At 39.7% G+C, this 26,664-nt stretch overlaps 1 protein-coding gene across 5 annotated transcripts in view; it reads right to left on the bottom strand.

Annotated features, from left to right (window-relative positions):
* LOC126929359 (serine/threonine-protein phosphatase 4 regulatory subunit 1-like) overlaps positions 1–26,664 on the bottom strand; it is an 86,739-nt gene that overhangs the window by 20,116 nt on the left and 39,959 nt on the right. For all 5 annotated transcript variants that reach the window (XM_050745585.1, XM_050745588.1, XM_050745589.1 and 2 more), the window contains 5 exons: positions 21,128–21,234; positions 19,724–19,866; positions 14,003–14,149; positions 2,701–2,808; positions 1,827–1,892 (listed from right to left, as the gene is read on the bottom strand). In XM_050745585.1, the coding sequence (XP_050601542.1) occupies positions 1,827–1,892; positions 2,701–2,808; positions 14,003–14,149; positions 19,724–19,866; positions 21,128–21,234 (571 nt within the window). The remainder of the gene's footprint in view (positions 1–1,826; positions 1,893–2,700; positions 2,809–14,002; positions 14,150–19,723; positions 19,867–21,127; positions 21,235–26,664) is intronic.

Genomic DNA, 26,664 nt, shown 5'->3' with positions numbered 1-26,664 from the left:
TCCTGCCAACAGAAATGCAAATTGTTGTCCAGTGAAATGCAATCAATTATCACCCTGGATATTGACCAGTTTTGAATTCATTTGTAAGTTCACTTCAGTATTCCTTGCTCTGACTATAAATGAGTACTTTGAGTTCTCCATTAAACTGGCTGTAATATCTTACTGGTTTTCCTCACTAATAAATGAGTTAAATAAAATCTCTGAAACACGTTCATTTCATATCTCTGTAAAGGTCATGATTACATCTCCTTTTAAAATGTATCCTTTAAAAAGGCTGTGTTTTTAATATCCTAATGTAAAATAGCCTAAAATGCTTCACAAATGGGAATATGATATAATCATGGCAATATCTGCCTACAAATGATTAGCATGTTACCCACTGCCATTCTTCCATTCTTCATTCAGATATATTAAGTAGAAGATAATGTTCACTGTAGACGGGCGTGGTGGCTCACGCCTGTAATCCCAGCACTTTGGGAAGCCAAGGTGGGTGGATCACCAGGTCAGGAGTTCGAGACCAGCCTGGCCAACATGGTGAAACCCTGTCTCTACTAAAAATACAAAAATTAGCCGGGCGCGGTGGTGCATGCCTGTAATCCCAGCTACTCAGGAGACGAAGGCAGGATCCAGCCTTAGCGTGAACCCGGGAGGCAGAGGTTGCAGTGAGCCGAGATCATACCACTGCATTCTGGCCTACGCGACAGAGCAAGACAGTGTCTCAAAATTTAAAAAGAAAAAAAAAAATCACTATATATTCAAAGCAACAGCCCATTAAAAATTATTCTTGGGTTAGAACTGTGTTGACGTGGCTTATACTTTAAATAAAATAAAATGAGCTTCTGAACTTAAATTTAAAAATCAATTTAAAGATTAAACTTTTTGAGGTCAAAATCTCACCCATACAAGGAGTATATTCTGTCAAATAAAAGTGACAAATGCTTACGGAGCAAGGTTCTCTAGGGGCCGGGGATTGACGGGGTAGGCACCAGGGAAACAAGGATGAACACAATGCAGTCCCTGCCCTCAAGAAGCTCCTCAGCTCCTCTGAACAAATGTCACCAGGACGCTGAGAAGGGAGAAGCTGATTCTCTCTGGCACCGCAGGTAGCTCAGCCTGGGCTGGAAGTGTGGGGAGGGTCCCACCAGGCAGGGAAGATGCTCTTAGTGAGCACAGGCCCAGAGGTGTGAAAGAGCAAGAAGCCTCAAGGATGCTGAAGTCACCTGGCTGCTTAGGGAAGTGGATCTCTACCCTGCTATGCATCAGATCATAGGGGACTTTATCAAAAATGCAGCTGCCTGGGCCCTCCCCAGGCTTCATATATATGGCTAGAGGTGAGATCCACCAAGGCCAGGGTAGTGTTCGGAACTGAGAAAGGGGACTGGAGGTGAGGCAGAAAAGTCATCTATGAAGGGACCTGGAAGGCCCCAGAAGGCTCTAGATTTTAACCTATAAACCAAGAAGAAAATCACCATGGTTTTGAGGCCCAGGAGTGAGGTGGCAGAGTGGTGTTCTAGAAAGAGCTGCAGAGAGAGAGAAGAGAGAGAGCAGCTTGGACAGTGAGAATAAAGCAGGGAAAAGTGACCTATAAGGAGGAGACAGCCAAGCCCACAGGAAAGAAGATGGGAGTTGCTTCCAGCCCATTCCACAGACCAGCTACCTAATGCTTAGGAAAATGTTAGCTTCATAAGTCATGAAATTTGAAATTAACAAATGCAAAATTGAGCTGCCATTCCACAGTAACAGACTCATAAATACAAAACTTAAGTGATTTTGAAAGTGCATTAAGAAGCAAATCAACAATTACAATTGGCCAAAATGTCACATACCAAAAATTTCTCAGTGGCTTCTTGTCCAACAGCATGACAAATATCACCAAAATTTGCAGCACAAACCTTAAAAAGGCAAAAGGCATATCCATTATTCTTATCTTTCTTTTTGTCTTAACAAAAAACAAAGTAAAAACAAAGTAAAAACTAACAAGCGGGAACCTTGAGAGCAATTACCACTCTAGTCAGGCAGCTATCAAGCCTTTCCCAAGCCCATCACCCACAGAGCATTATGCCAGGTGCCTCCACTGCATCAAAAACAGAAGATTTGCAATAAGGTGCCAAATTCTAGGATTTTCTGGCTCCTAATTGATCTTGATACAGAAGGCATGTTAGCAATAAGGCAAAAGAGGCCCCTTAACATTCCCTGCATGGCAAAGGAGACCTGCTGTCCTGCCTGTGTATCATGAACAGAGACCAGAGGGGTGATGGCCAGACAGCAAGGTGCAGGATGAGGCTGTTTAGGGAGGGATAGTAACAGACTTCAAAAGGAAAATTTGACAACCAAATGACAAGTGACTAAATGGGAATTTGGGGTTGGAAGGTATAGCAAAGATAAGAAGGTTCTGGATCAAATCACCACAGATAATCAAAGACCTTGCAAGCCTGGGCATCTAACCATAAACGAGCAAGGTCCCCTGACTCTCACCTGTGTCTGAGAGGAACAGGTCTACCCACACATACTCTTATCTCCAGGTCTCTGCATTTCCTAACTGCAGTAAACACTGGCAACACTGTTCAGACATTTTCCTTACAGAGTTCACACAGGACACATTTTTCCCCCAGACTATGTCTACTGAAGAAGTCCAAAAACTTTACAGAAACCCATTTTGAACTTTCAACTTTAAGAGTTTTGGAATTCTTACATTCCTACCTTCCGAACTTGAAAAAGCTTCCCATCACCACACAGCTCACAGAATCGGGGGAGTAGCAGGCGTTCAACTGTACTCTTACTCAGCATGGAAGCCATTTTGCAGATTATCTATAAATTAAAAAAAAAAAAAAAATCAAATCATTTAAAATGCCAAAGCATTTAAGTCACATATAGCATTAAAGATATATTCCAAAAGCCAATATTCAAAATATTCCCAACATACCTAAGAAGGAAAAATAAAAAACACCTTCTTTTGAGTTTTGTCAACTTATAAGATCAACAGAAGGCCCAACATTTCCCCAGTTTGACTCAGATAACTGTTTGACTCAGATAACTGTTTGTCTGAAGCTCAAGAGTTATCATCTGCCAGGTCCCCACCTTGTACCCAACACACAAACAAACAATATGTATGTGCTTTGGCCTATTTTACCTTCCCAAGAATCCTATGACATGGGTATTCTTTACCCTCATGTTTCCAGATGGGGAAATGCTGCGAGAGGTTAAATAGCATGACTAAACAGAAACAGTGGAGAGGTGAGACATCCAGTGACAGCAGGACATGGTAAGCACTGGAAAATGATCATATTCCAGAGAAACTAAAAAGCAGACCCTTACAAGAAAAAAAAAATGATTAAATTTTGCATTTGTGCTGCTTTTGGCCTGAGGGTACTTCCCGTTCTACATGGCTATGCAGGGTAGCTAGACCTCAAGCAAAAGCAACAGGTAGAAGTCCTAGCCAGAGCAATGAGACAAGAGAAAGAAAAGAAGGCACCCCAACCAGAAAAAAGAAACTACCTCTGCTTGCTGATGATATGATCTCATACCTAGAAAACCCTAGACTCCTCCAAAAGACTCCTAGATTTGATAAATGAATTTAGTAAAGTCTTGGGTTACAAAACCAATGTATACAAATTAGTAGCACTGCTTTATACCAACCATGAGCAAGATGAGAATCAATTCAAGAACTTGATAACTACAAAAAATAAAAATAAAATGCTTATACTTAACCAAGGAGGTAAAAGATCTCTACAAAGAGAACTACAAAACCCTGTCCAAAGAAATCACAGATGACACAAACAAATGTAAATACATTCCATGTTCATGGATTAGAAGAATCAATATCATAAAAATGACCACATTGTCCAAAGTAATCTACAGATTTAATGCAATTCTTATCAAAATATCAATTCATTATTCACAGAATTAGGAAAAAAAATCCTAAAATTCATACGAAATTAAGACTCAGAATAGCCACAGCAACACTAAGCTAAAAGAACAAATCTGGAGGCATCACATTACCCAACTTTGAATTACAGTACAAGGCTACAGTAACCAAAACAGCATGGTAATAGTATAAAAGCAAACCAATGCAACAGAATAGAGAACCCAGAAATAAAGCCAAATACTTACAACCAACTGATCTTTGACAATGCATACAAAACATACACTGGGGAAACGATACTCTATTCAATAAATGGTGCTGGGAAAACTGGCTAGCTACATGGAGAAGAATGAAACTGGATCCTTATCTCTCCCTTTATACAAAAATCTACTCAAGATTTTAAATCTAAGACCTGAAACCATAAAAATTATAGAAGAAAATCTAGGAAAAACTCTTCTGGACACTGGTGTAGGCAAAGAATTTATGACTAAGACCCCCAAAAGCAAATTTAATTAAAACAAATATAAATAAATGGGACCTAATTAAACTAAAAAGCTTCTGCACAGCAAAGAAATAATCATCAAAGAGACAACCCACAGAATGGGAGAAAATATTTGCAAACTATGCATCCAACAAAGGACTGATATCAGAATCTACAAGGAACTCAAATAAGAAGAAAAAAATAAATAATCCCACTAAAAAGTGGGCCAATTATATGAACAGACATTTCTCAAAAGAAGATATACAAATGGTCAACAAGCATATAAAAAAAATTCAACATCACTAATTATCAGACAAATGCAAGCTAAAACCACAATGATATACCATGTTACCCTAGTCAAAATGGTCATTATTAAAAAGTCAAAAAACATAGATGTTGACATGAATGGTGAAAAGGGAACACTTATATACTGCTGGTGGGAATGTAAATTAGTACAACTTCTATGGAAAACATTATGGAGAATTCTCAAAGAACTAAAAAGTAGGTCTACCATTCGATCCAGCAATCCCACTACTGGGTATAAACCCAAAGGAAAGGAAATTATTATATCAAAAAGACATCTGTATGCATATGTTTATTGTAAGACAATTCACAATTGCAAAGATATGGAATCAATCTAAGTGCCCATCAACTGATGAGAAAACGAAGAAAATGTTGTAGTCTGGGCAACACAGTGAGACAAGTCTCTAAAAAAGTAAACAAAATTAGCTGGGTGTAGTGGTACATGCCTGTAGTCCCCGCTACCTGGGAGACTGAGATGGGAGGATCACTTGAGCCGAGGAGGTTGAGGATGCAGTAACCCAAGATTGTACCACTGCACTACAGCCTGGGCAACAGAGCAAGATGCTATCTCAAAAAAAGGAAAAAAAAAAAAAAAATATATATATATATATATACACACACACACACACACACATATATATATATTTTTAATGTGGTATATATATACACTATGGAATATTACTCAGCCATAAAAAAGAACAAAAGAATGTCTTTTGCAGTAACTTGGATGGAACTGCAGGCCATTATTGTAAGTGAAGTAACTCAGGAATGGAAAACCAAATGCCCCATGTTCTCACTTATAAGTGGAAGCTAAGCTATGGGTATGCAAAGGCAAACACAGTCATATAATGGAAACTGGAGACTCAGAAGGGGAGAGGGTCAGAAAGGGGTGATGGATGAAAAACCACCTATTGGTGTTCAATGTACACTACTCAAGTGATGTGTACACTAATATCCTAGACTTCACCACTATACAATTCATCCATGTTGCCAAAAACCACCTGTAACCCTAAAGCTAGTGAAATAAATACATACAGACATATATAAATTTTTTAAAGCTACAGTTTTACTGTGAAGGAAAGAGGGAGCCAAAGAAAGGAAAGCTCCAAAATCCATGGTTAAATCCTACCCTAATCCTTGACTGATCGCTGAACTATGCATGCACAGGGGAGATGATGAGGTTCATAGAGAAACAGTAACTTAAGGATGAAAGAAGTGAGCTGTTTCAGCTGCTGCCTACTACAGGAAAAACAGAATCTGAACTGCTTTCTAGAACAAAGTCAATACTCTCTAGAGGTAAATAACAAAATCCAGTTTCTACAAAATAGAAAATGAAAAATCTATAGACATGAGAAGCAATAAGAAAATGTGACTCATAGTCAAGAAAAGTATCAGTCAGCAGAAAAAAACACCCACAGAAAATCCAGATATTAGAATTAGAAGACTTTAAAAGGAATTTAAAGCAGTTATTACAAATACGCTCAAGTACAAAGAGGAAAATAGGGTCACAATGAATGAACAGATCAGGAATCTTATCAAAGAAATGGAAACTATAAAAAAGAACCAAGACTTCTGGTTAGCACAGTCTAACTTAGACTAACCCTCCTATAGCTAAAAAGCACAAAATCTTGACAAAACATAAAAATAACACCCTTTGAAAGCAGTAGAAAGCAACCAAAAGGCAGGAACTGGAGGACAGGCTACTCTTAAAAGATATACTGCAACAGGAGAGATTTGCAAGTAAGGTCCAAAATCTGTGCATAAAATGTACTTAAATCTTTGGCTGACCGCTAAACTACATATATGTGGGGGAGATCCCAGAGGACCCAGAAAAAAAGCAGCAGTCAGAAATTAAACACACTGTGCACAGATTTCAGCTTCTGGTCACAAGGCAGAAAATTTGGAGTTGGAGATTAATCAAGGTAACTGCCTCCTAGGACAGAAATCCTTTTAGAAAAATATAACAGAATCCAGGGACTCTGCAATGTACCATTTATAATGTCCACTGTCCAGTCAAAAATCACTACTCATGCATTAATAAGAAAAAAGTGATCCATAATATTAGTCAATGAAAACCAACATCAAGATGATCCAAATGTTGCAAGGGCCAGACAAGGACTTTAAAGGAGCTGTTATAAATATACTCAAGAATTACAAGGAAAAAAACACATAAAGAATAGACAGGGACTTTCTATACAATAGAGATATAGAAACTGTAAAGGTCTATAAAAGATCAAAAGGGAAATTCTGGAGCAAAATATACAATAACTGAAATTAAAAATTTGCTGGTTAGGCCTAACAGCAGATTGGAGAGATGTAAAAAAAGAATCAATAAACTTAAAGATAAATAAATAAAAATTATCAAATCTAAACATCAGAGATAAGAAAATGATTAAAGAAAACTGAACAATGCCTCAAAGACCTGTGGGACAATATTAAGGGTCCCAACTTTGTGTTATCTAAGTCACAAACTGAAAGGAGAAAAAGAATACAGAAAAAGGTATTTAAAACAACAATAGCCCAAACTTCCCAAATTAGTTGAAAGGCTTAACACACAAATCCAAGAAGTTCGATGGAGAAAAAACAGTATACTAACTCTGCTAAAATCCAAAGGTAAAGAGAAAAATCTCATGAGCAGAGAAAAAGGGATATTTTATATATACGAGTACAATATAAATGGCAGATGACTTATGAGAAACAAAGAAGGCCAGAAGACAACAGAATGGTATCTTCAAAATGCTAAAAGAAAAGAAACAAAAAACCTTTTTAACTCACAATTCTACATCCAGCAAAACTATCATTCAAAAATAAATGCAAAATAAAGACATTTTCAGATAAACAAAAATTAATAAATTTCATCATCAGCCAACCTGAACTACAAAAGGTACTAAAGGAAGTTCTTCTGGCTTTTAGGGAAAGGATACCAGATGGTAACTCATATCTAGGAAAGGAAAGAACGACAATCACCAAAAATGGTAAAAATGGGCATATAAAAGGCTGCATTTTTTTTTTTTACTACTCTCTTCAAAAGATAAAACTCTTTAAATCAAAAATTAAAATACTGTACCATATGGTTTAAATATACGCCCCCACCAAATCTCAAATTGAACTGTAATCCCCAATATTAGAGATGGGGCCTGGTGGGAGGTATTTGGGTCATGGGGGTGGATCTCTCATTGCTTGGTATTATCTTCATAATAGTGAGTTCTTGCATATCTGGTTATTTAAAGTGTGGCACCTCCCTCCCCACCACTTCCTCTCTTGCTCCTGTTTTCATCATGTGACATGCCTGCTCCCACTTTGCCTTCTGCCATGAGTAAAAGGTTCCTGAGACCTCCTCAGAAGCATATGCTGTCACTACGCTTCCTGTATAGTCTGCAGAACCATGATTCAATTAAACCTCTTTTCTTATAAATTACCCAGTCTCAGGTATTTCTGCATAGCAATCCAAGAATGGCCTAACACAGTGTATTTGCAGGCTCATAATGTAATATACATGAAAACAACAGCACAAAGGATGAAGGCAAGTGAATGCAACCACGCTGTTGCAAAAGGTGATATATTTTTCTTAAATACTCAATAGAGGAATTAAAATGCAATGCTAAAAAACATTCATTAGCCCAAAAGAAAACAGAAAAGAATTAACAACAAAACAGATGAGACAAATGAAAACAGAGAAATGGCAAAAATAAAACCAAACATATCAATAATTACATTAAATATAAATGAACTAAACACACTAATTAAAGAGCAGAAACTATTAGACTGGATATAAAAGCAGGACCCAAACAGATGCTAACAAAAGCAGAAACACTTGAAATGTAAAGACATATAAATTGAGAGTAAAAAAATATAAACAAATAAAATAAGCAATAAGTATAAAATGCTAGAGTGCTTATATTACTATCATAATTGATTATAAAATATGGATTACTCTCAGACATTTCTCAATGATGAAAGGGTTAATATATCACATAGACATTAACATTAAATGTGTAGCTTTAAATGCTTAAAATGGAAAAGAAGGTAGGCTTAAAAACAGTTTCCTCTTTAAAAAGCTAAAAAAAGGACAAGCAAACAACTCGAGAAAGGAGAAGGGTAGAAATAATAAACAGTAGAAATCAATGAAAAAGAAATAAGTGATAAAACCAATGAAGCTGAAAATTGGCTTGAAAACACAAATTTGATAAGCCCCTAGCAAGACTGATCAAGAGAGAAAAAAAGCACAAATTACCAAGATCATAACTGAAAGGGGATAACACTACAGATCTTACAGACATTAAAAAGATAATAAAAGAATATCGTGAACAAGTCAATAAATCTGACAACTTACATGAAATTAATAAATTCCCTGAAATGTACAACTTACCCAGTTACACAGATTAAGAAATCTGAACAGCACCATATCCGAATTAAATCTGTTATGAAAAACCATCTCGCAAAGAAAACTCTAGGACCAGAGGTTCTACTGGAGAATTCTAACAAATGTTTAAGGAAAAAAATAACTCCAATCTTAATCAAAACCTTTCAGAAAATAGAAAAGGAGGGAATACTTCTCAACTCATTTTTTGAAGCCAGAATAATTCTGATTCTAAAATCCAACAAAGACATAATAGGAAAAGACAATTGTTCTCTTGAATATAGATATGAAAATCCTCAAGAAAATGGTGGCAAATTATGGAGAAGGGAGCATAGCAGAATGCCAACCAGAATCATCAATAGACAGCAACGCTAGTGGGTAAAGGTCTGACGGAGAAAAGCATACTTAAATCGTCTCAAGGTAACTCTCCTCATTACTTCCCGAGAGAAAAAAGAACACACTGGAGAAACCTGGCAGATACCACGTCTATCTATTAGGTCATCAAAGTTAACATCACCAATATTAGGACAAGCTGAAGTCTTGTGCCTCCTGCCATGACACACTGGGAATACATCACTCCTGTGATACTCCTGACAGAAAGACAGAGTCTGAATCCAATCACAAGGAAACATCAGGCAAAGCCAAACAGGGAGACACTCTGCAAAAAAAATGTGGCCAGTACTCTTCCAATATTTAAGTGTTACAAAATTCAAAGACAGACGTGGGAATTGTTCCAGATTAATGGAAACCAAAGAGACAGGACAGCTCAGTGCAGCAAGGGACCCTGGACTGGGTCCTGAACAAAGATGATGTTTGCATAGGAACTGTGGCTATAAAATTAGCACTGTATCGGTGTGAAATTTCCTATTTTGATCATTGTACTATGGTTATATAAGAGAATTTCCTTCCTTTTAGGATATATACATTGAAGTATTTAGATGAATGCTGCTGTTTGTCCTTAATAAAAAATTAAATTAAAAAATGATGTATTTAGATGTAAAGAGGGACAATGCCTCCAACTGAGTCTCAAATGACTCAGAAAATAATAAATACAGTAAATATGCATCTGTCTGTATGTGTGGAGAGAGAGGGAGAGATGGAGGGGAAGAGAAAAAAAAGATAAAACAAATGAAACTAAATATAAATTACTAAAGAAGCCAGAGAGAGGTATAGGGGAATTCAGAATACTATTCTTGCAACTTTCTTGCAAGTCTGAAATTGAAACAAGATGAAAAGTTGCCAAAAACAAAATTGTGAAATAATTCTTCCATTCCCCCAACAAAGTAAAAAGAAAGGGAGGAAAGAGCAAAATGAGGAAGGAAGAGGGTAAGGCAGGGGAGTGAAGGACCGAAGTGGGGAGACAAGAAAGGGATGGAGAAAGGCAGGGATGGGGGGAAGAAGGACTTCCTGTCTCTAAAGTCTGTTATTCTCATTATATACACAGCACTGCCTATTTACAGTAGAAAATGGTCTGGGTTAGTAATCTACCCATCATTCTATTTGGAATTTGCATACAGGAAGAGGGGAAAGAAAACCAATGGGGGTGGGGCAAAGGGGAAACTAGCCCATAACACAAATAAGGAAAAGGTTTGTGTCCTCAGAACACAGAGGACACATATTTCTGATGTGATGCTTAGCAGAGTTGTACAAAGTGACAGCTACAATAAATGAGGATATGAGGCTTCCGTATCCAGTGTGATGGGCAACTAAAGCACTCCCAGTATCTCCATCCACCCCTCTCCATCTGCCACACCCGCATGACCTTATTACTATACAGCATAAAACAAATCCAGAGTCATTAGAAGTCAGCACACCAAGTGACAAGAAATTATATTCCCGTGGTCCTGGGAACCACTTGTATGGAATGACGATCTTCACTTAGTTGCTTGGAGCTAACTATTCTTTGTAGCACATAACCACAACATTCTTCTTAAATACATGCACAAATAAAAATGAGCTTAAAAATAGAAATGACAAAAAATGAGGAAGCCTTAATGTGAAAACGTGTTGAGAGAGAAAAATAGGCTTCTGACAATGAGTTATAATCTCGGAATGCTAATGGCGTCCCTGTAAGCAAGAGGAATTATAATTGGTCTCCAGTGGCCTGTTTATCCTGTCTAGATATAATTACAAGATACAGTTCTTGCCGTTTTTACCGATTCATTCATCCAACAAACATTTATTTAGTACTGACTCTGAGCCTGGCACTGTGCTGGGTGCTGATAGTGCAAAGATACCACAGTCCAGTGTTTAAGAAGCTCACCATCTTGAGGGAGAAATAAACAGAATTTCACAACTCAACTGCTAAGTGACAGAAGACAGAGCCGACTCTTCTGACTGCATCAAGGACAGAGTCACTAACATTGCGTAGGGTTTCTAGAAGGGTTTCACAAAGGAAAATGCACGTACATTTCCCTTCCCAGGATTCCATATACCCATGTCCCAACATGGAAGCAGCTGTCCTGCATAACTCAATCTAAAACACCCAGGACACATGCAGTTGGTTCTCTCTGATTTTCCCAATCATATATGCACTAGAGTTGTTAGCATCAGAATCAACTACTTGTAAGTTCTAATGAGAGTGAAAAGTCAAATGAACAGATGTATTTTGTCCATGAAGACGTGCAGTCTCCTTGGGAGTTGAGGTACCTCCTTCAAAATGGCACTGCTCTGAGTAAGCGTGTGTTTATGTACAGTACAGATGTAGCAATATTCACACCATCTGGATGCAAAGAGAGCCCCCAAACACAGAGGGCATCTGACCAGCCCAATTTGCTTCTTTCCTCATCACCCTTTTAGCTGACAGCTCCCTGAATCATCTCCTAATGGATACACACTGGCACCTGCAATGTTTGGGATATCAGCCACAGACCAGCTAAATCAGAACCCTGCCTTCCTAGGGGAGCTCTACAAAGCACACATGTGGCCTTCTCTTCCTTGGATAATGACTACCTACACTGTCATTTACTCTAGCCACATCGTCACTTCCTAGCTAAAAAGAAGAGATTCTGTCTATGTTCCACAGCTCTCTCGTACTCAAGGGGCAAGTCCCCGCCGCACCCCGCCAAGGCCCCTTGGCCTCCAGGGTCTGGGGAAATAACTGGAGCAAAGCACACACGGGCCAGACCAGACATCCCACATTCCACTCCCAACAGATCTCCACGGGAGGAAAAGCAGAGGTCCTGCAGGAACACCTGGAAGAAACAGACAAGCGCAGCCTGGGCCATGGTGGGTAGGAGGTTCAACATCACTTCTGTTCTTGCAGCTACAGTTCAAATCCTATCCATTCAAGTAATGAGACCAGCATCTCGCTTGGAATGAAAAATACAATTTATGTGAACTAATTTGTTCTGCAAGTGATTTGTGCAGATAGCTTTTTGAAGGCTTGTAATATTTTCCAAGTATTTCTACCAAAAACAATGAAGAAGAAGAAGAATATTGCTGACAAGAATGGAGTATTTGGAAAGAAAACAAAATAAAAATCATGCAAAAATGCCTTTAGCATTATTTTTCATGGTATTATCAGTCTTTAGGGATAAGATATTCGGTTGTCAGTCATAACCTTGGAAACTTGCCTAGCCAACTTCCAAATAAAAAAGAAGATCTAGTTGGCAAAGTTCACTGCTCAACTGCCAAATACCCCAACTAAATGACATTATCCAGGTTCATTTTGCAAAACAAATTTAATTTCTTATAGAGAAACTTGAAATTTATAAAAGAACCCTGGAGAATTTGAATTTTAATAATCAATTATTCTTCAGCCTGATTCATCTTATAAACATATGGAATATGCAAAAAATTAAATTAGTTTAAAAGCCAGACCTTTAACACATAGTTGAAGAAAACGTTTACATAAATGAAGAATAATTGCCAAATGTTCTGATGCTATAACACAATTTTTTAGCTCCATGGCATATAATGTTTCTGCACTTTAAAAAAAGAAAATAATTCCTTTCTCTAACGTCATTGTTTCCCAAACAGGAAAACTACTATCTTCTGTATATTTTATTATACTCAGAATTAATGCTTATGATTTTTTACATCCTTTAGGGACAAATTTTTCCTAAAATGCTGGAATAATCCTGGAGCTATGTGCTTCTATAAGGTAAACAGAAAGGGTCATGCCATACAGCATTATTTGCATGGGTCAGTGGAGGAGCAGCAGCTAAAGAAGACAAGATGGCCCACTGCGACCTCCCCTTGAGCCACAAAGGAAAAGGCGCAAGGACAAATGGAGACATCTTGATCTGAGGGCAGGAAAAGCCAGCACTGGATCATCAGCTGCTGGTTTGTGAACAAGGACTCCAGAAGCGAGTAGAAAATCCCGACTGTATAATCATTTAAAAATGGACACAGAATCTTGCAAACCCAAGGATACCAGACTATTAACTAGAAGACACTGAGTATTTATACTATTCCTTTCACTGCACATCTCTGACTGACAGAAGCACAAATACTCTAACACAGCATCTCCCAAATGCCTGTAAATGTTTGGCCACATCTGCATTCTTCACAGTGATTCTTCTTATTTGCTTACATATCTATCTTAGTCTTCTCCTAATCTACAGACACACAAGTCTACTAAATTTTCTTCTTAATTGTCTAAGTACCACCTAAAATTATCTCACATACCATACTAGGGTTCTTACTTTGAGAAGGAAGGCCCATGGTCCAAGTAGGCTCAAGGATTTACCTATAAATCTCAGCATCTTGTCCAACAGAAATCTAAGCCAGCTACTGCTGCTAAGCCCAAATCGTTCTGATTTCTCAAGCCTCTTCTTCTTGAAACAATTGGTGCTATAAGGATGCTTACTTTCAAAACATGCTCAGAGCTGAACTGTGAGCTTTCTCCAACCTAGGTTGAATAACTGGCTACCTTGTTCATGAGAACAGTGCTGACCAAAATCAAACACGTGTGATACTTCAAGTCAGGTATCAGTCAACTTATGGGACAGTGCCCACAGGTGCTGGGCAGTCATTCCCTGGACAGACTTACGCTCACAGCTTCTGCTTTATATTCGTCATCACTGTCTGGGGCAGAGAGCTGCAGCAGAATGGGACACACTTTGTTTTCAATATCATGCTGGAAAATTAGATCTTGTTCCAGAAGAATCAAGAGCACTTCCTGACTTGATTTTCTCACCTACAAGGGAAAAAAAAAGGCAAACGGTGAAGCACAAGTGAGCAGAAGTGCCCTCAGGATATAGACCAACCCCACTGAGCAGGTGTGGCTGAGCCAGCCCCTACCAACCCCCACCCCCATCCCCTAAACACCCTGAAGACCACTAGGTCTTCCTGCCTTCTGCTGCCCCTCCTGCCTGAGGTCTTTGAATAGGCCACTCCCTCTACCTGACCGGCTACCATTCCTCCGCTCCAGCCCAAAGCCCCTCTGCTCCTGGTCCCTGTTGGAACAGGTCCCCAGACAACACTTGACTAGTGCCCTGGAATTTTTCCTCCACAGCTCTTGTTCCAGATTTCTGCATTTACATACATACAAACATATAGAGGATTTTTTTCTGTACGATTTCATAATTGCCACCTATCTCTCCTGCTGCAGAGAGTGAATTCAGAAGGCAGGTACCACATCTGATTTATCCTTTGTCTTCCAGTGCACCCTCAGGACCTGGCAGCCTGTGGCACAAAATTTTGCTTTCTGTAAGGATCTGCTGAATCAATGGATGACTTCGCACCTTTTCTCCTTTGCAGGCAAAGAGACTGGAAAACTCTGCAGCATCCTCCTGAGACTTTGTAAACCCTGGCATGCCACACCTGAGATGGGAATTATGTCTGGTACAACAGAACGCACAGGGAAGGGGCCCAAGAAAGAGCCACTGACAAAGCTGTGTGAAGTTGGCAGCAGAGATTCCAGTGATGTGGCCACAAGCTCAAGAAGCTGGCAACCGCCAGAGACTGGAAGCAGAAGGAAAGATTCTCCCCTAGAGCACCCAGAAGGAACCCATTCTGACAACCCCCTGATGCTGCACTTCCCATCTGTGGAACTGGGAGGAAAGAAACATCTACTGTTTTAAGCTGCACAGTTTGTGGTGCGTTGTTACAGCAGCTCCAGGAAATGAATCCACTGAGCAAGGGTAGGAGGGGAGAAGGCCTTACAGGGCCGGAGAACAAACAGCACGTTCTGAGGTGCAAGGTGATGAACTCTGGGGCAAAATACTCTGAAGAAGTAGGACAAGTTCCAGATGGCAGAATGGGAGGATGAAGGGCAAGCTGAGATCAGGCCAGGAAAAGTGTGCCAGATCCCACTAGGACCTCTGGTGACCACTCCAGGTGTAATGGGAGCCCCCAAGAGTTTAACAGCAGAGAAGCAACACAATCACACTTGGCTTCAGTGAGGGTGACATTCTGGAAACCTAAAGTGGTTCTGACGAGAGAACAGGTGAGGGGCTCCTGGGCCACCACAGGCTTTCATGAGGCATGATGTCAGGGCAGGGGACAGAAAGAAGAGGGCAGGTGTGAGAGACAGTGCTAAAGAGAGCTAAGAATGACTACCCAGGATAATCACAGAAGCCAGAGCAAGATAGAGGATAGAGACACTAGGGCTGGACGCTAGAGTCTCTAAACTCTATGGGATTCACTGGACATCTAGACAGAGCCATCCAGTGGACTGTGGCAATGGAGGGCAGTGATTCACAGACTCCAGAGACCTGGGTGAGAGACAGCAATCTAGTGTTCAGTTGTGTGTGGAGTCTCCCTAGGGCCACAGTAGCAGACGAGACCATGGCGGGAACCCTGATACCATAAGGAAAGGGAGATCAAAGACAATATCCTAGAGAAGAAACAGCAACTCTTAGGGGCAGGTGAGGATCGGGCTAATGATGGAGACTGGGGAAGACACAGACAAGAAGTGCAGGCAGAGGCAGGGAAGAGGCCTGGAGCTCAAGAGCTAACACGGCAGTGGGTACAGGCTACACCTGTGGGGTCTGAATGCTGAGCCCCCATCTGGATCCTCCAAGTGACTAGATGAGTCATCTTGGCCAAGTGACTTGGCCTCTCCCAGCCTCAGTTTCCTATCCATAAAACTGGATAATCATAGTACCTATCTCATAAGCTTGTTGTGGGGATGAAAGGAGTGACAGGCTTCTGATGGTGTCTAGGACATGGCATGCACTGAATGAATACTGGCTGGTACTGTTAGTACAACCATGATTATTGGAAGCCAAAGGAGAGAAATATTTACAGGATCCAAAACTGCATCCTTTCTGACGCTCACTGCATCTACAGCACACACACACACACACACACACACACACACACACACACACGAAACCTGAACGAAATTTAAGTATTCAACAAAATTAAAAATATGACGATTATGAGGAAAGAGTGTTTTACCGCGTCTGTGACGGGGGGCTTTCTGAGGGCAGAAAATCTGTCCTGCTCAGCTCCCCATCCCCAGGCATGAAGCACTGTGCTTGGCTCATAATGGGCACTAAGAAACTGTTCGAATAAATGAATGAATGGGGAAACTATATCACATTATGATTAGACCTATGTGGAAAAGAATGTTAGCACCTAGAGAGGAAAATGCAAAAATCATCAAAATACCAAATGTTAGGACAGCAGAAACAAGAGGACTTTTTTCCTTATCTGAAAACTCCACTTGATGCTGTCACACTGCTTACCAGTTCAAAATGAGGATTTGCTCTTTTTAAAATGCTTGGATCAAGGGAGAAATACAACCCAAAATTTTAGAATCTCTTGAAAATAATGATAATGAAAACATGGTATATCATTAAAAATCAAATAAATTTACCCTTAGTGGAAAACCATCCCCAAATACACTAGCACAAATAGAAATGATGCAAGTCTATTCACTGCAGCAATTTCAAAGTGGCAAAAGACTGGAAATAGCCCAAATGTCCATCAATAAGTTCTGCTCTGTTCCCCTAGTGGGGTACTACACTGCAAAGAAAGGAGTGAAGATGCCACAGATGCTGGGGCCTGCTCTCGGGGTGCTCACAGAGCACACAGCATGGGGCAGCAGGAAGAGGGAGCCCCCCACACCCGAGAAAGGGGCACAGGTCTGCAGAACACAAGAACATCATCTCAGTTGTTCACATGTATGTGCATGCGCGTGTGCGTGTGTGTGTGTGTGTTTTCAGAATCAAAACCAACCAAAAAGCAAAAGAAATAGTTACCTACAGGGGAGGGGAGAAGAAGTGGGGGCCAGGGACAGAAGTCAGACTTCTCTGAACGTGCTTTGTTTTACAGTTTTGACTTTGGAATCAAGTAAACATTTTAAATAATTATAAATCAAAATGTACAAGCTAAAACAATTCCTAAAAATAAAAAAACAAATGAGAATAACTATATATCAAGTTGGTTGCTTAATCACAAAGAGAAGGATTAATGCAAGTGACTTTAAAACACAGTAACATGAACATGACTGGGTACCTCTAGCAGGACGAGGCCTAAAAACAAAAGGAATTACAAAGAAACGTTAAGCTATATTCAGTAATCCCATCATATTGTTAGTAATACTGGGACTTTTATTTTGGATACACAGACATACACATGTATGCTAACGTCATCAAGAAGTAGGATTTATATCACGCAAGTGAAAAAAGACACAAATAAAATCGAAGTAAAAGCGCTATAATGCTAAGTTTGAGTTGGAAATATCAAGATAAACTCGAAGAATTTTTATCTTTAAAAAAATCGTTCTGTCACTAGAAGCAACAAGTGCCCCCAGTACCCACATTCCATTTTCTTATTATTTGCCTCCTAAAGGAACCTGGGCTCTTGGAGAAATGGTTGATCCCAGGTCAAGGTGCACTACCACCGTCTACTGGGTCATGCTGATAAAGATTCTGGAGCCAACTTGAAGGGCTGCAACTCAAAGATGGAACAACTTGATCATCCAAAAGAATAAGTACTGGATAGCATTAGGAGAAATACCTAGTGTAAATGACGAGTTGATGGGTGCAGCAAACCAACATGGCACATGTATACATATGTAACAAACCTGCACATTGTGCATATGTACCCTGCAACTTAAAGTATAATAATAAAAAAAAAAGAATAAGTACTATAACAGTTTGAAAATAACTACTATGTTAAAATGCAAGAGTTCCTAACAATACTTCAGACAAGATGGGGCGCGTTCAGGGTGGTATGGCCGTAGACATCCTAACAATACTTCAAAAAAAATTTTTAAACCTAACCGGTAACCTTTGTAGATTATCAAAACGCCAACGATGATTCTGGAAACTGGTAAATACACAGATAAAATAAAGCATTTATTCTGTCTTTCCTATTCAAACAGGTTTTCAGGTCTATCAAATAGTTGACAGAGGAAGTCTTTACAGAAGAACTCTAGCTATTAAACTAAAAAGAAGTGTTGGAATTAGTGTGTCAGAATTTACAACCTCTAATGAGATACTGGATCAGGGCAACCATCACCAATGGTTTGCCCATATGATAATGGGGAACTTTGTAGAAGTTTGGCCACCTTTATAGAAAAGGTGGCCAAATTCAGCATTAGGAAAAGATAACCATCCAGAGTTTTTCTGCCCTTGATTTGATACAGCAGGAAAACATAAACCATCTACAAAGTATTCTCACTAAAATAAAAAATCTGAGTCTGGCTGAGCTTCCAACTTAGCTACTAGTTTAAAAGAAATGCCGGGAGTGGAGCAACATCTCAACACTACAGAGATGCAATAAACCATATCCCAAATGTGGGAAATTCTATAAAACTAATGACCTGGCTTCCTCAACAAATAAATAGCAAGGGAAAAAAGTGGGGAGGGGCAACATCATAAATTTGAAAAGATCTAAGAGACCTATATCACTTAGATTCAACGTGTGGACTTTGTTTGTATTCTGGTTTGAACAGCCTCTGCGCAAAAACACACACTTATGAGAAAACTGGGAAATTTGACCAATGACTAGGTATTAGATGACGTTAGATAACTACTGATAATTTTTATATTTGCATTAATGATATTATCATTATGTTTTTTTAAAAAGAGTCTATTTCTTAGAGACTAATACTAAAAAGTATTTACAGCTGAGATGAGATGGTGTCTGTGAATTCTTTTGTCTGGATTGGATTTTATCTGGGTAAGATAAAGGAAAAAAGATTAATCAAAACTTTTTTGTTTTTATTTTTTTTGAGACGGAGTCTCACTGTGTCGCCCAGGCTGGAGTGCAGTGGCACGATCTCAGCTCACTGCAATTTCCGCCTCCCAGGTTCAAGCAATTCTGCTGCCTCAGCCTCCCAAGTAGCTGGGACCAAGTAGCATGCACCACCTTGCCTGGCTAATTTTTGTATTTCCAGTAGAGATGGGGTTTCACCAAGTTGGCCAAGCTGCTCTTAAACTCCTGACCTCAGGTAATCCACCTGCTTCAGCCTCCCAAAGTGCTGGGATTACAGGCGTGAGCCACCACACCCGGTCAGGTCAAATGTTAACAACAGTTGATGCTAGGTGTAGGGCATGTGGGTGTTCATTTTCATTTTCTCTCTACTGTTACATGTGTTCGAAAATTTCCATAGGTTAAAGAAAAAAAAGAAATATTTCACGATAAGAATGAGTGCTGTCTATCTTCCCACATGACTAGAGGAACTGGACACCAATAGACCTTTTGTTCTCAAATCACTTAACTCTAAGAAGTTGTTTTTTGAAGTATGAATATCACCTAAAACAAGACTAAAGAGAATTTGCTAAAGAGACCTTAAGGTTATAATTTTTCAAACCTGATTGTTTGGATCTGTGAGGTACCTCACTACAATAGGTATGAGATATTCAGAGAGCACCACTGGAAAATCTGATCTGTTTTCTTGTAAAAAAATGGCAATAGGAGGAATCTGTTCCATCAGCTCAGTCCGCACTGTGGGCTCTGCAGCAATAAAAAATTTAAAAAAAATTATATTAAGAATAAGCCAGGCATCTTATATAGTATATACTGATAGTTTCTAGCTTTTCTTACTAAAATACTTCATCAAGGAAATTAGACAAATGCAGTTTAAAAATCATTTCCCGTTTAGAGTATTTATGCTACAGACAGGCTTAAAAAGCTAATGAGCTATATAGCAATATAAAAACATAAAAACAAGAGAGAATGACAACTCTATTATAACAAGCCATATATAAATTGAGGAAAGAGCAAGAAGTCTGCATGCTGGGCCAGCATCCAAAAGCCATTACAACTAATGGCTTATATGCCAGACCTATGGGTTGTGCTTATTTAAATTCTAGCCAGAATGTATACATTATAAATAATTCTTTCATAAATGCACTAAGCCACAATCCACGCATCCCAATTATTTCTAAGGCAAAGCATTAAACAAAAGAGAGGCTCTAGCTCCAATATACCACATTAAATTTAACACAAATGTATAATTGCTACAGCACTGTAAATGGTGACTCATTTACAAAGAGAATCCATTTAAAGACTCAAAACATCCACTTGGGCCTTTTTAAAGGCATTGTGTTATATTCATATGAATATTTTAAACTAATATGGGAGCTATACGGAAGGCTTATTTTTCTATTTTCAGTTAAAATGATTAAATTCTAAAGCCTGAGAGTCCTGAAACTTTCTGAAACTTCTCATCATTCATTCTGAATGCAGGAAGGAGCGGGCTGTGGCACAGCTGTCAGTACCGGCCAGCCCCACCACTCATTCATCTAACTCATCCTTACTGGGGCGGCGGGGAAGGCACCATCGTCGTGGCAGTCGTACAGCACCGTGCTTTTCTTCCACAATACCAACCATGGAGAGGTAGAATGAGCAAGAAAAATCAAGATTCGCCTTGAGGGAATAATGACTGGGATTTTTGAACCCAAGAGGCTTCTTTTGATTTGGCATTTCTTAGCAACCAGTAGTCTGGCAAAACTCAAGAAACACCAAAGGCCTGACTGCCAAGGCAAATAGCATTCATAGCCATTAATCATTTTAATTTTCTAAATATAAGAAAATTTCAGTCAAAATTCAAATAAGATATATATTCTTCAAGAAAAAATCCATTCATGGTTACAAATTGCTTAAAGGTTATTGACTAACAAACAGGTTTTTTAAAAATTAGCTATTATTGGTTACACATAATTTCTTAGAAATTTATAAGGAAAAAATTAAATTACACAATACTTATACAAACCTGCATCTTCTGACAATCTGACTACAATCTCCATTACCATTAGGAAGTCTTCTTCATTGTTACTGAAGTCCCGGAAGATATCAAGCAGCCCTCTGGCAATAATCTGCCTATGGAGACAAAAACAATGCATATGGTCATTTGGGCCACACTGACTGAAGGACCACAAGGTTCCAGGCAATGTGCTAAGAGCAGGTAAATGCACCTTGGCACAAGACAAAGTGAGCAACCTGTGTTCAGAAGGAGGACGGAGGCTACCCGGGAATGCCCAGCGATGGCCATTCCAATGTGGTCCACAGTCCTACAGGAAAGGAGGCCTGCATCTTCTAGTCAGGTAGTCATCAGAGTTTGAAAATGTCCACTTAAGAATAAGGGAAAACCTTTTTCTTGTGTTCTGACTGGCTCCTCAGGCTTGGAATAAAAGCTCAAGACAGTTGAAGGGAACTAAGGGACCAATAAATATAGAAAAGAAAGGCCCGAAGAGGCATCTGATGGCCTCTTAATGACTGAATGAGGAAGTGCCGACTAGAAATTCTGCAGAAATTCTCTTGGAAAGCCTTGAGATAATTTTTTAAATTCAGATATTTCTCCACATTTATTATTTTTACTCTCCTATCTCCCTGTGCTGATTAACCATAAAATCTGTAAAATGAGAAAGATCTACAGATGTTTATTTTGAGGGGAGTAAGGAAAGGAGGAGGTGGGGAGACTGCATCCCTCTATAGGCAGAACTGGTCAAGAGAACCAAGATAGAGTCAGAAGTGGCAGCTACCAAAAGGAAAGAGAAATCACTGCAGTCCACTGGCCTGAGCAATGTACAGGAGAACAGTTAAATCAGCCCGAGACTGAGGAACAGGCCAAGACTCAACTCAGAAAAGTCCCACCACAAGATGGCAAGCAACAGACAAATGACGTGCACTATGGCATTCTACACAGAGGAAGCTCTAGCCATGGGGGGAGATAATGTGATTGTCATTGCAGGACCAAGTGACGATGTCCCATCATAAGCATGATCTGAGCTAGAGCTACAGAAGGCCTACTGAGGAGAAACGTCAAGATCTCTGCAACAGCTAATTCCATCAGTATACTGATCAGTGGAGCAGGCCAGGTGCGGGGCCTTCCCCAAAGAGTGGACCCACAAGCCCAGGAGGCCATTGTGAACTGTGGACCATCCAAAGACAGGAAATTAAAAATGAATAAAGACTCTCTTAGACATTCAAAAAATCTATCACCAGCAGATCTGAACTATAAGAAATGATAAAGAAAATCCGATGGAAATGTGAATCTGCAGAAAGGAATAAAGAACACCAGAAGTGATAACTACATGCATAGATATATAAATTTTTGTTATTATTTAAATCTCTTTAAGAAATAATTGACTAAGTTAAAAATAACACTTTATTATTATTGTGGATTTATAACATGTATATAATAAAATGCATGACGAAAACAACATAAAGACCAAAAAGCCGGGCGCGGTGGCTCACGCCTGTAATCCCAGCACTTTGGGAGGCCGAGGCGGGCGGATCACAAGGTCAGGAGGTCGAGACCATCCTGGCTAACACGGTGAAACCCCGTCTCTACCAAAAATACAAAAAAATTAGCCGGGTGCGATGGCTCAAGCCTGTAGTCCCAGCTACTCAGGAGGCTGAGGCAGGAGAATGGCGGGATCCCGGGAGGCGGAGCTTGCAGTGAGCGGAGATCGCGCCATTGCACTCCAGCCTGGGGGACAGAGCGAGACTCCGTCTCAAAAAAAAAAAAAAAAAAAAAAAAAGAAAAGACCAAGAAAGGGGAAACGAAGGCATACTATGATAAGGTTCCTTACACTATACATGAAGTGGTAAAATACCACCGGAAGGGCTGGCGCGGTGGCTCATGCCTGTAATCCCAGCACTTTGGGAGGCTGAGGCGGGTGGATCACGAGGTCAGGAGATCGAGACCATCCTAGCTAACATGGTGAAACCCCGTCTCTAAGTAAAAATGCAAAAAAATTAGCCGGGCGTGGTGGCGGGCGCTTGTAGTCCCAGCTACTCAGGAAGCTGAAGCAGGAGAATGGCATGAACCTGGGAGGCGGAGCTTGCAGTGAGCCCAGATTGCACCACTGCACTTCAGCCTGGGCAACAGAGCGAGACTCCATCTCAAAAAAAAAAAAAAAAAAAAACCACTGGAAAGTAGGCCATGATAATGATAAGTTAAATATACATACTATAAATGCTAAGGCAATCACTAAAATAAAAAAACAGTGAATTATAACTAATGAACTATTTAAAAAACAAACTAAAATCATAAAGAAGTTCAATTAACTCAAGAGAAAGCAGATAAAGAACAAAAAGGGAACAAAATAGATGTGGCAAATAGAAAACAGCAAGATGATATACTTAAACTTAACTGCATCAGTAATTACATTAAATGTAAATGGTCTAAACATTCCAATTAGAACAAGATTAAAAGAATGGATTAAAAAAAAAAACAAGACCCAACTACATATTACTTATAAGAAACACATGTTAAATATACAGATGCAAATAAATAATTAAAAAAGAATATATTATGCTAACAATAGTCCAAAGAAAGCTGGAGTAGCTATATTAATATCAGACAAAACAGATTTTGGAGCAAAGAATATCACCAAGGAAAAACAGGTCATTTCATAATGATAAAGGGGCAAACTCATGAAGAAGACATAATTATCTCAAATGTTTATATGCCTAATAACAGAGTTTCAAAATACATGCAGCAAAAAGCAATACAACTGCAAGGAGAAATAGAAAAAAGTCAATGTCAAAGTCCAGAAACAAACCCACGCATATATCTAGTGATTTTTTTTAAAAAAAAGGTGAACAGGAAAAGTCAACAAAAAGTGGTGCTAGAATAAATAGTCATATAGGGGGAAAAAAGAACATTGACTCTTATTTCACAGCATAAACCAAAATTAATTCAAAATGGACCCACAGATCTAATGTAAGAACTAAAACATAAAATTTCTTGAAGAGAAAAGAAAATCTTTGTGATCTTAGGTTAGACAAAGATTTCTGAGGAGCAAAGTATACAAACCATAAAAGAAAAATATTGATAAATGTGACTTCATCAAAATTTAAAACTTTGCTCCCTAAACCACACCATTGGGAAAATAAAAATGATGAGCCACAGACTGGAGAAAATAACTGACCGAAACTGGAATCCAGAATATATAAATAATCCTTGTACTCTTTTTACGAGATGGAGTCTCACTCCATCACCCAGGCTGGAAGGGCAGTGGCGTGATCTTGGCTCACTGCAAGCTCCGCCTCCCGAGTTCACACCATTCTCCTGCCTCAGCCTCCCCAGTAGCTGGGACTACAGGCACCCACCACCACACTGGGCCAACTTTTTGTATTTTTAGTAGAGATGGGGTTTCACCGTGTCAGCCAGGATGGTCTCGATCTCCTGACCTCGTGATCTGCCCGCCTCGGCCTCCCAAAGTGCTGGGATTACAAGCCTGAGCCACCATGCCCGGCAATCCTTGTACTCTTATAACTCAGTAATAAGCAGACAAACAACCCAATTAAAAGAACATGTGTTCATAAATGAGCTCAGCACATTAATACTAATAACCAAAAGATGGAAACAACCTAAGTATCTGTCAACTGATGAGTGAATAATCAAAATACTATGTATCCATTCAATGGAACATTATTAAAGGAACGAGGATACTGATGTGGCTTTTTTTTTTTTTTTTTTTTTTGAAACCCAGGGTCTCACTCTTGTCACCCAGGCTAGAATGCAGTGGCATGATCATAGCTTGCTGTAGCCTTGAACTCCTGGGCTCAAGTGAAACATGGATGAATACTGAAAACAGCATGCTAAGTGAACCAAGTCAGTAACAAAAGACGACACACTGTATGATTACATTTCTATAAAATGCCTGGAATAGGCAAATCAATAAAGACACAAAGTAGATGAGTGGTTGCCTAGGGCTGGGAGATTGGAGAGGAATGGGTAGTGGTTGCTAATGGGAACCACGTTTCTTACTGAGGTGACAAAAATGTTTTAAAATTCATTGTGGCAATGTTGCACAACTCTGTGAATATACTACAAATCATCAACTTGTACGCTTTAAAGTGGTGAAACGGATGACACGTAAACTAAATCTCAATAAAGTTGTTTTATTCTTTTAAAAAGCAAAAGATTTTAACAACTTCACAAAACAAAATGTACAGACAGCCAAGAAATACAAGAAAAAATTCTCAACATCACAAGTCTTCAGAAAACTACAAGTCAGCCAGGCACAGAGGCTAACACCTGTGATCCCAGCACTTTGGGAGGCCAAGGCAGGCAGATTGCTTGAATCCATGAGTTCGAGACCAGCCTAGGCAACATGGTGAAATCCCATCTCTACAAAAAATACAAACCTTAGCCAGGCATAGTAGCACGCACCTGTAGTCCCAGATACTCAGGAGGGTGAGGTGGGAGGATCACTTGAACCCAGAAGGCAGAAGTTGCAGGGAGCTGAGATCGCACCACTGCACTCCAGCCTGGGTGACAGAGCGAGACCCTGTCACAAAAACAAAACAAAACAAAACAGGCCAGGCGCGGTGGCTCACGCCTGTAATCCCAGCACTTTGGGAGGTCGAGGCAGGCAGATCATGAGGTCAGGAGATGGAGACTGTACTGGCTAACATGGTGAAACTCCGTCTCTACTAAAAATACAAAAAATTAGCCGGGCGTGGTGGCGGGCGCTTGTAGTCCCAGCTACTTGGGAGGCTGAGGCAGGAGAATGGCGGGAATCCAGGAGGCAGAGCTTGCAGTGAGCCAAGATTGCGCCACTGCACTTCAGCCTGGGCGACAGAGTGAGACTCCATCTCAAAAACAAAACAAAACAAAAAACAAAACAAAACGAAAAACCTGTCAAGATCCTGAAAGACAAGGATAGAACAAGAAACCGTCACAGATGGAGGAGCCTCAGGAGATATGGCAACTATAAATGTAATGTAGTACCCTGATGGGATCCCGGAGCAGAAAAAGAACATTAATGGAAAAATGCAGAATCCAAGTCAAATCTGTAATTTAGTTAACAGTACACCGATGCCAATGTTACTTTCTTAGTTTTGATCAATGTAACATGCTTATTTAAGCTGTAAACATGAGAGCAGTTTCCTGACCTCAGCATTACTGATACTTTGGAATAGGTCAGTCTTTGTTGGTGGGGGGAGGGGCTGTCTGGTGCACTGCAGGATGTTTAGTAGCATCCCTGGCTTCTACCCACCAGTAGCACCCTCTGTGCCCCAAGATGTGACAACCAAAAATATATCTAGACATTGTATAAGATCCTTTGGGGGCAGAATTACCCATAATTGAAAACCACTGCATTGGAAGTTGGGCAAAGTGTATAAGGGAACCCTCAGTACTGTCTCTGCAACACTCCTATAAACCTAAAATTATTTCAAAATCAAAAGCTTAAAGACAAAACAAAACACAAGGCCAAAAATGCAGAAGCTACAATGAGGTAACACTACAACTACTAGAAGAACTAAAATTATAATGACAATACCAAGTGCTGG

The sequence above is a fragment of the Macaca thibetana genome, chromosome 10, assembly GCF_024542745.1.
Source record: "Macaca thibetana thibetana isolate TM-01 chromosome 10, ASM2454274v1, whole genome shotgun sequence".
Lineage (NCBI taxonomy): Eukaryota > Metazoa > Chordata > Mammalia > Primates > Cercopithecidae > Macaca > Macaca thibetana.
The sequence above is the reverse complement of the archived record's forward strand: the minus strand, read 5'-3'. Positions and strand labels throughout refer to the sequence as shown.